The 16,183-nt window shown below is 45.0% G+C and overlaps 1 protein-coding gene across 1 annotated transcript; it reads right to left on the bottom strand.

Annotated features, from left to right (window-relative positions):
* Window positions 1–650: 650 nt before the first annotated feature.
* Window positions 651–15,882, bottom strand: PRNP (prion protein (Kanno blood group)). Its single transcript, XM_073324942.1, has 2 exons — window positions 15,753–15,882; window positions 651–3,481 (listed from the first exon to the last, which is right to left on the bottom strand). The coding sequence occupies exon 2, from the start codon at window positions 3,469–3,471 to the stop codon at window positions 2,593–2,595; it is 879 nt and encodes a 292-aa protein (XP_073181043.1). The 5' UTR covers window positions 3,472–3,481; window positions 15,753–15,882; the 3' UTR covers window positions 651–2,592.
* Between the last annotated feature and the right edge of the window lie 301 nt (window positions 15,883–16,183).

Here is a 16,183-nt window from a genome sequence, read left to right as displayed (position 1 = left end):
TCTCCTGTGTCCCAGTGCAAAAAAGGTTGATAGTTTCCTTACCTCTATTTATTTACCTGTGTTTTGAGCGAGGTAAATAACTTCTCCATCTACACTGACATTTGATCAGAACACAGAATCGCTTAGCTGCTATGTATAAAACTTTCAAACCCAGCTATGCCACCAAGGAGACTAAATCCAATTTTCAAGAGTGCCTCAGTCACTTAGGAAAATGGGACTTAAATGCTTAGAAAATTATACCATATATCTCGTTAAAATGCAATTAAAGCACAGGCAAGCAAGGAAGGATCGTCTTGTGGATATGATACTGGACTGGGACCAAGGAGACCCTGGGTTCAATTCCTGCCTCAGCCACAGACTTCCTGTGTGATCTTGGGCAAGTTGCTTAATACACTCTATATGTCAGTTTCCCCATCTGTAAAATGGGCACAATACTTCCCTAACTCAGCAGGGGGTGTTTAAGGGTAAGATTCATTTAATGAACGTGAGGTGCTCAGATATTATGGTGATGAGCGCCATGTCAGTGCCTGGATCAACAAAAGCAAGAAAATGTTGAGGCAGAAGTAGTGGTCTCTGAGAACAGGAGTTCAGGTTCCAATTAGAGTAGACGAAACATTCATAGATAAAGAAAGATACCTGCACGAAAGAGACACGCTTGAGCCTTTCCTGTGTCTGTTTAATTTTTACCAGACATCAAACACTTATAAAAGGATTTGAACGTCAGAGTTAAGTACATGCACCATTACAAATATACAGAATGTTCTCACATCACAAACTACATGTGACTTCAAAGTCCTGTCTTTACGGTTTGAATTTTGAACAGTTTCATAATATATCCATTCAACTTACATTGAAGCAGAAATAATTAAGGGTGGTTGTTTGTTTTAGTCATTCAGTGCCTTGCTGAAATATACAGACTATATATTAAATATTTGGCATGATAATTGCAATAAGCATAAACTTTACATATACTACACACTATATACAACACTTTTGCGTCATCAAGACAATCAAAATGCAGATTAGCTGTGACTGACCCCATCAATTACCATAATATTTAGGGTATTAAGCAGTGGGTCAGCCAGAATTAGTTGCTTCCAAAGGATGGCTTCCAGCATTTTGACTGTCTGTGTCGGGATAATGTTGGTTGATGTTGCTTGCTCTAACTTGCTGAAGTAAGTGTAATGCAAGTTTTACTGATTTAGTGCCTGATCCAGGGGAGCCTTTCCATTGACTTCAATAGGCTTTAGATGAGGCCTTTAAAGCCAAATCCTGCCCTCAGAAATATGTCCTGCACAACTTCCAATGAAGTCAACGGTTTGTGTGAATGCAGCTCGGTGAAGGGAGAAACTTTACGCACAATAGAGCCATGAATGAAATCCATGCATGCTTTACTGCATCAGCAGAATTTGCTTTTTCTTGGGATGACAACTATGAAACAAGGGCTATTGTTGCAGCTATTTTACACCGTCACCAGCCTCCTTAAACCGTCCAAGTCAAAGCCAATTACTGTACAACTAAAAGGACACTCTCTGCCCAAACTTAACAAATCTAGGCCTGCTCCTTGAAACCTTGGCATATGGCAGGCTGCCATCTTAGGCTCACTCTTGGCCTCCAAAGCTGGCCTATTCTTTAGTTGCTGCTGGAACGTTTGCAATGGGCAAATTGTTATGTGGATGGAATGCCGCTATGTACACACATACTTAGAGAGGATACTCTTAAGTACAAGAAGGTGATCTAATGGTACAAAATACAGCCTAGCAATGGAAGGGTCTCACATCACAAGCCACGGAGAGGCAGGAAAAACTGTCTGAAATACTCGGTTTGTACTCCAGGTCACAAAATTAACTTGTAATTTGAACTTGGACTGTGGATGTCCCCAAAAATGTGGTGTCCCCAAGTCGGGGATTGGTGCCATTTGGTACTATTTAGTGCCATTAGCTAAGACATCAATTATCTGTAAAGAGGATTTTCATAAGTATTCTGCCTTTGCATCTTCCTCAGCCCCTAGATGACCAAAGAGGGCTTGTGAAGCCAGACAACAGTCTGAAGTCTTGAATTAGGCGAGCTGGAGAGGAAGAAGTCCAGTGGTGTACTGAAACGGAAAAACAGCTCTCAAAAGTGGTCTAGTTTAGAGGAGGGAAGATGAATGTGATCAGATGGCTCCTATCCGTACCAGAGTTTAAAGAATGAATTTGAGGAAGAGGGCATTTTGGTGAAGGCCACTTCCTTGTGTGATCACAAGGTCACGGTATGTCAGTATCAACTGATTTGTATTGGCTTCTAAGGTCTATTGCACCAGAACAAATGTGGAGCTAACAGATTGACTTTCATTTCCATTTGAAGTCTGTCCCGAATCTTAATTCTGAACAGTAGGTGTATAATCAGAGATAGCTTTGAAGAGACAGCTATACACTGTCAGCCTGTGTCTCTATGGTACAGTATTGATACCTATTACAGATCTTAAGATACTTCACCTCAGACACACACAAGCAAGAATGAGAGACCTCCACGGAAAGGCTTTTTTATATCTATTATTCCCGCTGAACGTTTGCACAGATCAGCAGCACGGTTCAAGTTGAGACTGCTTTCTTAATGCATAACAAAAAAAATGACAAGCATGATGATCCGCATGAGCGATGGGTCAGAGAGGAGCAGATTGACACCAGAGGCCAGCTGGTACTGCTGATATTGCTGTGTGCACATCTCCTGTATCACGTGCGTCATGACTTTAACTTCTACCTGGGTCACATTTTGATTTTCATTGGGATCAATGTTGTATTGGGTCACTGTGATATTCACACAATCCCGCACAAACCTTCCCTCTGGCACGGAGTGGTCGTCGTATTGCTTGTAGTACACTCTGTTGGGATAGCGGTTGGAGTTTTCATTCCACCACAGCCGCTCGTCAGGATGGTCGAAATTCATGTGCATTCCTGACATTGCACTTCCCAGGGCGTAGCCGCCTAGGCCGCCCACCACGGCACCTGCCGCTGCCGCTCCTGCCACAGCTTTCATGTTGGTTTTGGATTTATCAGGCTTCCAGGGCTTCTGGTTTTTGAAGCTTGTTCCGCCACCACCAGGGTTGCTGGGGTAGCCGGGATTGTGGGGGTAGCCGGGATTGTGGGGGTAGCCGGGATTGTGGGGGTAGCCGGGATTGGGGGGGTAGGCGGGATTAGGAGGGTAGCCGGGATTGGGGGGGTAGGCGGGATTAGGAGGGTAGCCGGGATTATGGGGGTAGCTAGGGTTTCTGGGATAGCCGGGATTGGAGGGGTAGCCGGGATTATGGGGGTAGCTAGGGTTTCTGGGATAGCTAGGATTTTGGGGGTAGCCAGGGTTGCTGGGATAGCGGTTGCCTCCTGTGTTCCCACCGCCTCCACCTTTACCCTTTCCTTTTTTGGAAAGGGAAACGTTGCTCCACATCACAACAAAAAGGATGACTACCCAGCAGGTTATCTGGTACCTCCCCATGGTGATTAGTCTGTAAAAGATAATTATTTGATTTAAAGAACAACCTGATGTATAAAAGTGTTTGATATGCACAATATTGCAACCAGATGGTAGGGGGAGGTCTGCTCAGCCTCATTTATATTTGACTTTAAATAACCTCCCCATTAACAAATCCGCATTTACTAACAGTTACCATACAAATGGTATAAGATACTGCAGCATTTCTTTGTACACAGAACAGGAGAAAACTGTGACAGCAATCAGCACATGTTGATTTTTTCAGTGGGTGCAACTGTATTTCTAACCCAGAGAGAAGGAGGTCTTGCATGAGGTCTAGGGTCATGGTCTGCCTTTGGTTGCATCTACGGGGCTCCCATTACTGTCTGCATCCGAGGGCATTATTCAACGCTTGACTTGTGAAATCATGATCAACACACAATCCGTTTTAGATCACTGCAGACTGAATGCATTGAATGTATATAAATATTAAAAACCCACTTAAATTACAGAAGCAATAGAAGTAAAAGTCATTTTGCTAAAAAGGCTATTTTCTCTTAACATGCACTTCATTCCTGTGGACGAGAAATGCCAACCAATGAAGAAGAAAGAACAGACCTGATATATGATACCTAGTGGAAACGGACCTTGTTACTTCTGCTATATCTGACCTGTTAAATTAGCTGCAGTTTAAATTTAAAAGCACATTCACTTAAACCTGCTCTGCAATATTTTATGCTAAATCACAAGAGGAGATTTTGCTCCTTGTAAAGGGGTATGTGTGGGTATGGGGGGAAAAAACCAAAACAAATACAAACCAAATCTCAAATTTGGAGGAATGAAATTAAAAACATAGTTTAGAAAAGCTGTTTCTTGCTGCTGTTTTGAAGTGTACACCTGGGTTCTGAGTTAGAGGTGCTGAATATCCTCACCTCCCATAAGCTTCAGTGGGAGTAGTGGGTGCCTTACTGATTTGACCTTATGGATTTCTTCAAAAGAAAAAAAAATCCAATTTTTGAGTGTTCACTTTTTAAAAAAACCTTTTAAAATAAAAAGCAACTTGAATACACCAGTATTGATGTTCGACAGGGGGGACGGATAGCTCAGTGGTCTGAGCATTGGCTTGCTAAACCCAGGGTTGCGAGTTCAATCCTTGAGGGGGCCATTGAGGGATCTGGGGCAAAAATTGGGGTTTGGTCCTGCTTTGAGCAGGGGGTTGGACTAGATGACCTCCTGAGGTCCCTTCCAACCCTGATAGTCTATGAGTCTCAGATTTGTCATCTAAGAAGAATGGCTCAGGTGTGGAGATCTCTCAGATCCTCTGTTATAACGGGAGGAGGGATAGCTCAGTGGTTTGAGCATTGGCCTGCTAAACCCAGGGTTGTGACTTCAATCCTTGAGGGGGCCATTTAGGGATCTGGGGCAAAAAATTGGGGATTGGTCCTGCTTTGAGCAGGGGGTTGGACTAGATGACCTCCTGAGGTCCCTTCCAACCCTGATATTCTATGATTCTATGATTCTCATTTACATCAAAGCCTCTATTTAGGTAGGTGTAAATTATATTTATATATGTCAATGCCTTTGCACTATTGCAGCCGTGTAAATGAGAATCAGGCCCCATCAGTCAAAAAACATCACAGGAAGCCTGCACAACTCTTGTCAGCAAAAAGACAACAAAGCATTGATGAGAAAAGTCTGGGCATATCGAGATAGTAACCAGGTTTGCAACAATATTTCGCAGTAAAAGGAAGAAGACACGCACGCTCTTTTGTGATGCAGAAGTTCCAACAGATTCAGCTCAGAACTGAGTTCAGACAGAAAAAAATGATCAAACAACCCTCAACGTAAGAGCAAAAAATGCATTTTTAACAACAAGCCATGAGAAAAGTCATGCATTGGCAGCTTTACAATGTCAGGGGGAGGCGGAAGGAGAAGACATCCAATTACTGTGTATTTCCCAATGTTTGTGTCTCAATCACTGCACATTGGCAGGATAAACGCTAAGGAAAGTCCAGAAAAGACACTGAGGACCCATTTCCACCAGAATTAAGAACGGTCATAGCTGAAACCTCAGCTCCTTCCTAAGGTGTAAGTGAATGATCCACCAGAAGCCAAAGCAGCATTGATTTGACTGGCTTCTGTGTGTTTGAATCAGTTCATCCTTTGTTCTTCCAACTGGACCTACACTTGCGAGGCAACAGTGTGCGGAAACTGACATAATTCCGGTCTCCAGTGCTGGTAGGGTAGGAATCTTGTCAGCTCCAGCTCACTGTTGGCTCTGGAAAGCACAAGGTACAAGCACTAACATGCAGTCCCAGCAACGCTCGCTCCACATCCTTGATCAGCTTTTGGTGTGTTCAGCGGTCGATGAGCAATTTCTAGTTTGTCACATGCCATGGCACAAACACAAGCATCATCTAATGAAGTGAAAGCAGGAAGAGAGAGGGAAAAGGCCTTATACTAGACAAAGATTTGGCTGAAGCGGTGAGCCATCCAGCAAGCTTTAAGGCTAACATGCTAAGTGGCTGCCAGAGGAAACCAGTTCCAGTCAGAGATGCTCCAGCAAAAATATCCTCCCTCCTGCCCCAAGAAGGCACAAAGGCACCTCAGGTTATCTTCACCATCACAGGGGAAAAAAGCAGTCTGAAGTAACCAATTCCCACATCATATTTTAAAGGGACAATGCCCACCCAAAATCTAGCCAAAGTTAAGAGCAGTTTCAGATGCTACACCTGCCCCAGTTTTTGAGGATGTTTACAATCACATTTCTATTTTAAATGCTTTTCATTGCCCTGTTAATATGTGCAAATTGGACACAAACACTAGGACAAAGTGTCCATCTACAAAGTGCCATCAAGTGTACAAAGCAGATAAACTGGAATTTATTTTGTAGTGTAGGTCTTAACGTTAGGACATGTCTTTGCTGCCAGAAAAGGTGTGTTTTACAGTGGGATAATTTATGTGATTTAGTTTCCTCACTGTGAAATCCTCGCAGAGACAAGGCAATGTAGTTCTTACTGTGATACAGCTAGCTGAAGAGAACCATGGGCAGCGAATATAGCCTTGACCTGGCCTAGCTACATCTCAGTAAAAGCGACCTGTGTCTTATCTTATGAGGATTTTACAGTTGGATAACTAATACACGTAATCCCACTGTAAAAATATCCTTTTTGGCAGCAAAGACAAGACAGCTGTAGCAACAGTAGGGCCAGATGTATAAAATAAAAGGTTTGCAAATATAGCTATCCCAGGAAACCCTCCCAGCGTAGATGCATCTTATAGCAGTATAGCTGCCTTGAGCAAGCTAAACGATAACTAGCAAAAGGACTTTATGCTGGTATAACTTTATTTACACCAGGGGTTTTGCTGTTAGAGAAATATAATTTTTAAAAAAAAAATCACACCTGTAATTGAAGTAATAATCCAACAACTACCTTCTACAATCCTTGTCTTCACTAGGATTTCACCTCATGTTAGTTATCAGGTTGGCTAGCAAAAAGTAAGAACATACTTTCTTGTCCCTAGTGTGGACACGCTTGCTCCAAGAACTTGTGATGTTCCTCCCTGTATCAGGTGTGTTCCTTTTAGATTACAAAACCAACTACACTACTCAAAGTAAAGATGTACTATCAGTTTCTATCAAGATATAATTCTCCCTATTCTTTCTGTTCCCTGCTTTACACGGACTAATACCTTATTTGCTTATCTGACCCCTACTGAGAGGGAATTTTCACTCCATTGTCCAGGAAGAGCACCAAGGTTGGGCTTGTCAAAAGAGCTAAGGGAAATGGGCACCCAACTCTCATTGTACGTTGATGGGAATTGGGCTCTTGTGCAAATCCCAGATCAAGTCCTGGTCTAACTAAAATTAATAGCAAATCCTAACTTCAGTGGGGCCAAAATTTGTCCCTAGATCTTTTCCCCCCTCAGACTACAATGAATTCTGAACCCATCAGGACATAGGAGAAATTTCAGTTCATTCTTCTAATGGACATTACCCTTCACAAGTGTGGGCTGACTTTACTCTGTGTTTGTGGTGCCCAATTAACTACATCAGTGAAATCCTCCCGAAGATCCTCCGTGTCATTCCTTAGTCTTGAGTAACCTCACTTACTTTGCCACCTCATCATTCACGGCTCCCCCTTCCAGATGGTTAATAAATATACTGAATAACACAGGCCCTAGTTCTATTCCATAAAGCACACTCTCTACTTTTAATGACAGGTTTCAGAGTAGCGGCCGTGTTAGTCTGTATCTGCAAAAAGAAAAGGAGCACTTACGGCACCTTAGAGACGAACAAATTTATAAAATAAATAAAATAAATTTTTGTTCGTCCCTAAGGTGTCACACGTCCTCCTTTTCTTTCTACTTTTAATGTCTCTCCATGCTGAGAACTGGCTACGTATTCCTACTCTTTGCTTCCTTTTATAGTGAAATGAGTCCATGCAAATTTCTTTCAATCAGAGAGAGTGCCAAGAATGGAGAGAGATGAGTCCTAACAAAGCACAAGGGTGATTAAAGCATGCAGATGAATATGGAATGCTGGAATAGGGTAGCTGGCCCCTGAGGGGCTTCAGGCACCCAGTCTAGCTGTGACAGGCTGGCTAAGGAGAATGAGCCAACCCAGATCCACATGTGTGTAGTTAATTACCAAGGTGGCCGTTAGTTTTGGAACACCTGGGCCTAATACAGGCTTCTGAGGGCTCGGTCAAGAGGAGAGGAAGCTTCTCAGATGAGCTGATTAGAGAGCCCAGAAAAGGAGATATAAGAAAGGTGCTCCAGGAGAAAGCAGGTGTCCAAAGGGCTAACAGGGCGAACACCTAGGGAGGCCCGGTCCCAGGGAAAGGACCTAACCAGAGAGTAAGAGGGGTCCAGGTCGTTAGGGAAGAGTGGCAGGGGCATGATCTCTGCATGAGTCAAGGGAAGGAACCCGTCCACAGCGGATGCCCGGAGGCGTGACTCCAGTGGAGGATCCCAGGTCGAGAGGGCCTTACGAGTGAAAGATCCCAGACGGAGGAGGAGGAGGAATTCAGGTTGGGGAAGACTGACTAACATTAACTTGCACCCCTTTCTCCTCTTCCCACTCCCATCAATAAGATGCTGGAGTGAAGGCTTGTTTGCATACCATGTTTCACCTCTGAGTAAATGAACTAGATCCCTCAGGGGGCAGTGTTATCTATATACAAGCCTCAAGGAAATCCTTGATAGTCTACAGGGGGAAACTGAGGCAGAGACGCAACTGTGGTTCTGAACTCGGCCACCAGGGGTGAGTGCCCCCATACCAATCACCCATTTACTTTTCTTTAAGTGCACCAATGAAGCAGTACGCTACATCTAAACAACTGAAACGTGTACAATTTTGGCTCAGGGAAATAGATACGATGGTTCTTGGCTTCTGTTTGTAAGGGGGGGAAAACAAATCGGCAATTTCTCAGCACAAGAGAGAACCTATGAGCCCCAGGAGGATACAGGGTGGGTTAAAGAGGATTACAAGGGAGAATAGGAATGGAGAGAACTTGCAGCCAGAGGCAACAGGGGATAGACTAGAGAATAGCACCGTCACCAGGAAAAGGCAGGTCTATGCGATCGGGGACTCTTTACTGAGAAGAATAGACAGACCTGTAACCAGAGCAGATCCAGAGAACAGGAGGGTGTGCTGTCTTCCAGGTGCTAAGATACGGGATGTAGACCTGAGGTTGAAAAGGATTCTAAAGGGAGCAGGAAAGAATCCCCTAATTATCCTTCATGTGGGAACAAATGATACGGCTAGATTCTCGCTGGAAAGTATTAAGGGAGACTGTGCTAGGCTGGGGAAGACGCTTAAGGAAATCGAGGCTCAGGTGATCTTTAGTGGGATTCTGCCTGTTCCTAGACAAGGGCAACAAAGGTGTGACAAGATTATGACTATCAACAGATGGCTTAGGCAGTGGTGCTATAAGGAGGGCTTTGGGATGTATGGTCACTGGGAGGCATTCATGGACAGAGGACAGGTCTCTCGGGATGGACTTCATCTGAGTAGGGAAGGAAATAGACTTCTAGGATGGAGGCTGGCTCAACTGATTTAAGAGAGCTTTAAACTAGGCATTTGGGGGAGATGGTTGGGAGATGTCCAGGTAATCTCCATGCCAGATTTTAGCATTGAGAGGAAAGAAAACCAAGTAACAGAGGATACAGCTGTGGGCAGTGTAGATACCAGTCTAACAGGTTATACTGGCTGTAGAATGACCGTGCCTAATAGGGTACAGAATGTGAGTGAGGCCAAACAGCAAAAATTAAGATGTTTGTACACCAATGCGAGGAGCCTGGGTAACAAAATGGAGGAACTAGAGCGACTGGTGCAGGAAAAGTGAAACCAGATATTATAGGGGTAACAGAAACATGGTGGAATAGTAGTCATGACTGGACTACGGGTATTGAAAGGTATGTGCTGTTTAGGAAAGACCGAAAAAAAGGTAAAAGTGGTGGAGTAGCATTGTATATCAGTGATGAGGTAGAATGTAAAGAAATAAGAAGCGATGGAATGGATACGACAGAGTCCGTCTGGGCAAAAATTACATTGGGGAAGAAACCTATTAGAGCCTCCCCTGGGATAGTGCTTGGAGTGTGCTATAGACCGCCGGGATCTAATCTGGATATGGATAGAGCCCTTTTCAATGTTTTTAATAAAGTAAATACTAATGGAAACTGTGTGATGACGGGAGACTTTAACTTCCCAGATATAGACTGGAAGACGAGTGCTAATAATAATAATAGGGCTCAGATGTTCCTAGATGCGACAGCTGATGGATTCCTTCATCAAGTGGTTGCTGAACCTACTAGAGGGGATGCCATTTTAGCTTTGGTTTTGGTGAGTAGTGAGGACCTCACAGAAGAAATGGTTGTAGGGGATAATCTTGGCTCAAGTGATCATGAGCTAATTCAGTTCAAACTGAACGGAAGGATTAACAAAAATAAATCTGCGACTAGGGTTTTTGATTTCAAAAGGGCTGACTTTCAAAAATTAAGGCAATTAGTTAGGGAAGTGGATTGGACTGAAGAATTTATGGATCTAAAGGTAGAGGAGGCCTGGGATTACTTTAAATCAAAGCTGCAGAAGCTATCAGAAGCCTGCATCCCAAGAAAGGGGAAAAAATTCATAGGCAGGAGTTGTAGACCAAGCTGGATGAGCAAGCATCTCAGAGAGGTGATTAAGAAAAAGGAGAAAGCATACAAGGAGTGGAAGAAGGGAGGGATCAGCAAGGAAAGCTACCTTATTGAGGTCAGAACATGTAGGGATAAAGTGAGACAGGCTAAAAGCCAAGTAGAGTTGGACCTTGCAAAGGGAATTAAAACCACTATAAAAGGTCCTATAGCCATATAAATAAGAAGAAAACCATGCAAGAAGAAGTGGGACCGCTAAACACTGAGGATGGAGTGGAGGTCAAAGATAATCTAGTCATGGCCCAATATCTAAACAAATACTTTGCCTCAGTCTTGAATAAGACTAAAGAGGATCTTGGGGATAATGGTAGCATGACAAATGGGAATGGGACAACTGGAGGTAGATATTACCATATCTGAGGTAGAAGTGAAACTCTAACAGCTTAATGGGACTAAATCGGGGGGGCCCAGATAATCTTCATCCAAGAATATTAAAGGAATTGGCACATGAAATTGCAAGCCCATCAGCAAGAATTTTTAAGGAATCTGTAAACTCAGGGGTTGTACCGTATGATTGGAGAATTGCTAACATAGTTCCTGTTTTTAAGAAAGGGAAAAAAAGTGATCCGGGTAACTATAGGCCTGTTAGTTTGACATCTGTAGTATGCAAGGTCTTGGAAAAATTTTTGAAGGAGAAGGTAGTTAAGGACATTGAAGTCAATGGTAAATGGGACAAAATACAACATGGTTTTACAAAAGGTAGATCGTGCCAAACCAACCTGATCTCCTTCTTTGAGAAAGTAACAGATTTTTTAGACAAAGGAAACGCAGTGGATCTAATTTACCTAAATTTCAGTAAGGCGTTTGATACCGTGCCACGTGGGGAATTATTAGTTAAACTGGATAAGATGGGGATCAATAGGAAAATTGAAAGGCGGACAAGGAATTGGTTAAAGGGGAGACTACAACGGGTCCTACTGAAAGGTGAACTGTCAGGCTGGAGGGAGATTACCAGTGGAGTTCCTCAAGGATCGGTTTTGGGACCAATCTTATTTAATCCTTTTATTACTGACCTCGGCACAAAAAGCGGGAGCGTGCTAATGAAGTTTGCGGATGATACAAAGCTGGGAGGTATTGCTAATTTAGAGAAGGACAGGGATATCCTACAGGAGGATTTGGATGACCTTGTAAACTGGAGTAATAGTAATAAGATGAAATTTAAAAGTGAGAAGTGTAAAGTCATGCATTTAGGGATTAATAACAAGAATTTTAGTTATAAGCTGGGGACGCATCAATTAGAAGTAACGGAGGAGGAGAAGGACCTTGGAGTATTGGTTGATCATAGGATGACTATGAGCCGCCAATGTGATATGGGCGTGAAAAAAGCTAATGTGGTCTTGGGATGCATCAGGAGAGGTATTTCCAGTAGGGATAAGGAGGTTTTAGTACCGTTATACAAGGCACTGGTGAGACCTCACCTGGAATACTGTGCGCAGTTCTGGTCTCCCATGTTTAAGAAGGATGAATTCAAACTGGAACAGGTACAGAGAAGGGCTACTAGGATGATCCGAGGAATGGAAAACTTGTCTTACGAAAGGAGACTCAAGGAGCTTGGCTTGTTTAGCCTAACTAAAAGAAGGTTGAGGGGAGATAGGATTGCTCTCTCTAAATATATCAGAGGGATAAATACCGGAGAGGGAGAGGAATTATTTAAGCTCAGTACCAATGTGGACACAAGAACAAATGGATATAAACTGGCCCCCGGGAAATTTAGACTAGAAATTCGACGAAGGTTTCTAACCATCAGAGGAGTGAAGTTTTGCAACAGCCTTCCAAAGGAAGCAGTGGGGGCAAAAGATCTATTGGCTTTAAGATTAAACTCGATAAGTTTATGGAGGAGATGGTATGACGGGATAACATGGTTTTGGTAATTTAAATATTCATGGTAAATAGGCTCAATGGCCTGTGATGGGATATTAGATGGGGTGGGATCTGAGTTACCCAGGAAAGAATTTTCTGTAGTATCTGGCTGATGAATCTTGCCCATATGCTCAGGGTTTAGCTGATCGCCAAATTTGGGGTCGGGAAGGAATTTTTCCTCCAGGGCAGATTGGAAGAGGCCCTGGAGGTTTTTTGCCTTCCTCTGTAGCACGGGTCACGGGTCACTTGCTGGAGGATTCTCTGCTCCTTGAAGTCTTTAAACCACAATTTGAGGACTTCAATAGCACAGACATAGGTGATGTTTTTTGCAGGAGTGGTGGGTGAAATTCTGTGGCCTGCGTTGTGCAGAAGGTCAGACTAGATGATCATAACGGTCCCTTCTGACCTAAATATCTATGAATCTATCTGTACCCTGGTTCACCACCATGGTTCCTCTTTCCTCGAGAAAGATTTGATTTGTATAATACTCTGTGCAGAGAAATAATGTGCAAAGAAGTGTTAGACTCATGATAGAAACTTCTTTATTTCTAATGCTGAAAAAAACATTTGGCAGGGCAGTACATACAGGAGAGTAGGGTCCGTAGATAATGGAGTCTTGAATTTTTAACGTACAGTAGCTTACGTCTCTCCGAGTGCTGCAGTTGCCATGGCAGAGGCAGGTATTTGTGGCCCAATGTTATTCAATACATTATTAAACCACACCAAAAAATCTGAGTCAACTGCTGGTTTGAGAGCTTTGACCTGAGTGTTCCTTAATTAAAATGCTTATTTAAAACATACGACAGCTTAAGTGGATCACAGTATAAACCCTGCAAGTGGCTGACTATGGTTACATAACCTAGCAGGATTCTTGTACTTAAATATGCTCTCTGCTAACCAAAACAGAGCAATGGAAAGATACAATAACACATGCCCCATGACTATAACAATGAAGAAACAAAGCCTTGGGTTTTTGTTGTTTATGGGATTGCCTTACCCCGCAGAATACTTTAAAATGAGGGCTGTAAAACAGCTAGATGTCTTTAACTGTCTCTGTTCCTTTCTGATCTCCATAATGCCTTGAAACTGAAGTACTGACTGTCAGTGATCATGAGGGCAGTGGGTTTAAAAATAGTCCAAAGACATGTTTGTATTTTGCATTAGTCAGCTCTGTATATACTCAAAAAGGAAGTCATATTCATAACCTCACTGGGTAAACTGTACCATTTTTTACTAACAAAGCCACGTCCCTTCCTGAATACAGACAGAAAAGCTCAATATTATTCATATGAAGATCCAAGCCTCCTCTTAAGCAAGTAAAGTAGTTATTAACAAGAATGCAATTGGGCTTTTTCATCAGACATGTTTCAGCAAAGCACTGGAGAATGTTTCATCTGGGTTGTATTAGATAATCTAGCTCACTGTGCCAGGGCAAAACAAACCGATAAACAAGGCGGTGGCTCAGAAATTTGTGTCTTATCACGCATCTGTTTAATGTCTCTGCAGCCTTAGGGGTGGGGTTCCTGCCTTATGTCAGGAAAAGATGAATTGCCACGATAAGAAGATATGTTATCCATCCCTACGTTACCGACATAAGCGTTTGAGAGAGTAATTATCTTGGAAAAGGTATCTGTTTACAGGTAATGATGCTGTTAGTGTTTATCCATCTGTACGTTTTGTGTACGCTCAGGGCCTGTCTCTGCAACCTTTACAGAAGAAGATCTCAAAGCACTTTGCAAACATGAATACACGGATCCTCACAACGTAATAGTATTGCATCTCACCGTTTTGCAGGTGAAGGGTTTCTTCACAAAGGAGACACTGTCAGGGTTGTATGGAACAAGGGTTATTTATCTAGATCCTAAAGTATAGTGAGCATTTTCTAGACAAATACGGTTTGTGCCAAGAAGAGCTTACAATGATGATTAAAGAATCAGGGACTGAGGAGAGAGAAATGGAGAATGAGGGTAACAGTTACCCATTCATGAGTTTGCTGTGGTTACGGTTGTGGGAATTGGAGATACTTGTTTTGCAAAAAAGAAAAAAAAAAGTGCTGGTTCTTTTTGTTTTTATCCAGTCGGCTTGAGATGGGGGCAAGGGGATGGGGGTGAAGAGCTGAATCTGTACAGTAACTGAAGGCAGGGAGGGAAATGGTGGGAGAGGAAATGGGAAAGGACATGGAGGAGAAGAGAGGAGTGGTCAGGAAGAGAGCAGCCCGGCAGAAGAGGGGTGTGGAAGTGTGAGAGAGTGGGGAAGATATCAGAAGTATCCATCAACAGAGTGTAGGGACAAGTCCCCGGGTACAAATGTTGAAGCTGAAATGCTCTTATGATGCCAGGAAGCTGCTATGGTATGGAAACAGCTCCCATATTGCTAGCTGTAGGACACGGGGGGACTGGCCAGTCTGAGGGGAAACCCAGGATGGGGCGACAGGTGGGCGTGCCTGTGAGCAGCCGAAGTGAGCTGTAGCTCACGAAAGCTCATGCTCAAATAAATTGGTTAGTCTCTAAGGTGCCACAAGTCCTCCTTTTCCATTTCCAACCTGCAGCCGGAACAAGCCGGGGGTAGGATTTTCGAGAGTTCCTTTTACTGTAAGGATCGTGCGGGTGGACTGGGCACGGGGGCAGGAGGTAGGAAAGGCCAGGTTCTTGTTAAGGGAGGCGGCTGCTGTGTTGTCTCAGGGGTAAGACGGTTTTACGCCTTCTACCGCCCCCAGCGCATTTCTGGCACTGACATACACCAGGGGAAAAGCAGGCTCTGCTTTCAGAGGGAAGATGGGGTGAGTGCCCCCCGGTAGCGCTGCCTCGGGTCTGGGGTAAAGGAATAAGTGGATGTGAGCAGATGAAGTGGGCGGGGGGGGGGAGGATTTGTTCCTGGGCCTGTTCCGCTGCCTGAACAGAGAAACAAAAATCAGTTTTCTGCTCTGACTTCAATTACCTTCGGCTCAGGGCCTTCGTGCCTAGGCAGCGCTAGGAAAGGAGGAGGGGCCAGGTCCAGAATGAGATCAGCCCGGGCAGGGGGGCAAGGGTCCCCCTGCTCCCCTCCGACCCACACAGCGCGTCCCCCCCCTTAACCTTCTCCTGGCCCCTTCGCCCCCGGACTGATGCCGCCTTTTGCGGCTCGATTTTTGAGCTGAGGGTGGGGTGGGGGTTTCCCCTCCAGGCCCCGCTCTAGCTCCAGGGTCCCCGCTGCCCGCCCGGCTGCCTGCGCCCCCCGGCCCGGAGAGCCCCCGGCCCCGCACTCACCTGGGCGCCGCGCTGCGCGCTCCGCCTCCTCGGGCTGCGGGCTGGGAACTGCGGCGGCGGCTGCCCCCGAGAGCCGGGGAGGGAGAGACGCGCACGGGGAGGAGCCGGGCGCCCGGCCCGGTCTGGTTCCCTCCTTGCCCTGCCCCTGCTCACCCCCCGGCTCCGCCTGCCCTGCCCCCCTGCTGCCCCCCCACCCCACTGCCCTGCCCCCCACAGACCCTGCTCACCCCCCGGCTCCGCCTGCCCCCCCCACCCCACTGCCCTGCCCCCCCAGACCCTGCTCACCCCCCGGCTCCGCCTGCCCTGCCCCCCTGCTGCCCCCCCACCCCACTGCCCTGCCCCCCACAGACCCTGCTCACCCCCCGGCTCCGCCTGCCCCCCCCACCCCACTGCCCTGCCCCCCCAGACCCTGCTCACCCCCCGGCTCCGCC

This window comes from Lepidochelys kempii, chromosome 26 (assembly GCF_965140265.1).
Source record: "Lepidochelys kempii isolate rLepKem1 chromosome 26, rLepKem1.hap2, whole genome shotgun sequence".
Taxonomy (NCBI): Eukaryota; Metazoa; Chordata; order Testudines; family Cheloniidae; genus Lepidochelys; species Lepidochelys kempii.
This window is presented reverse-complemented; position numbering and strand designations above follow the sequence as displayed.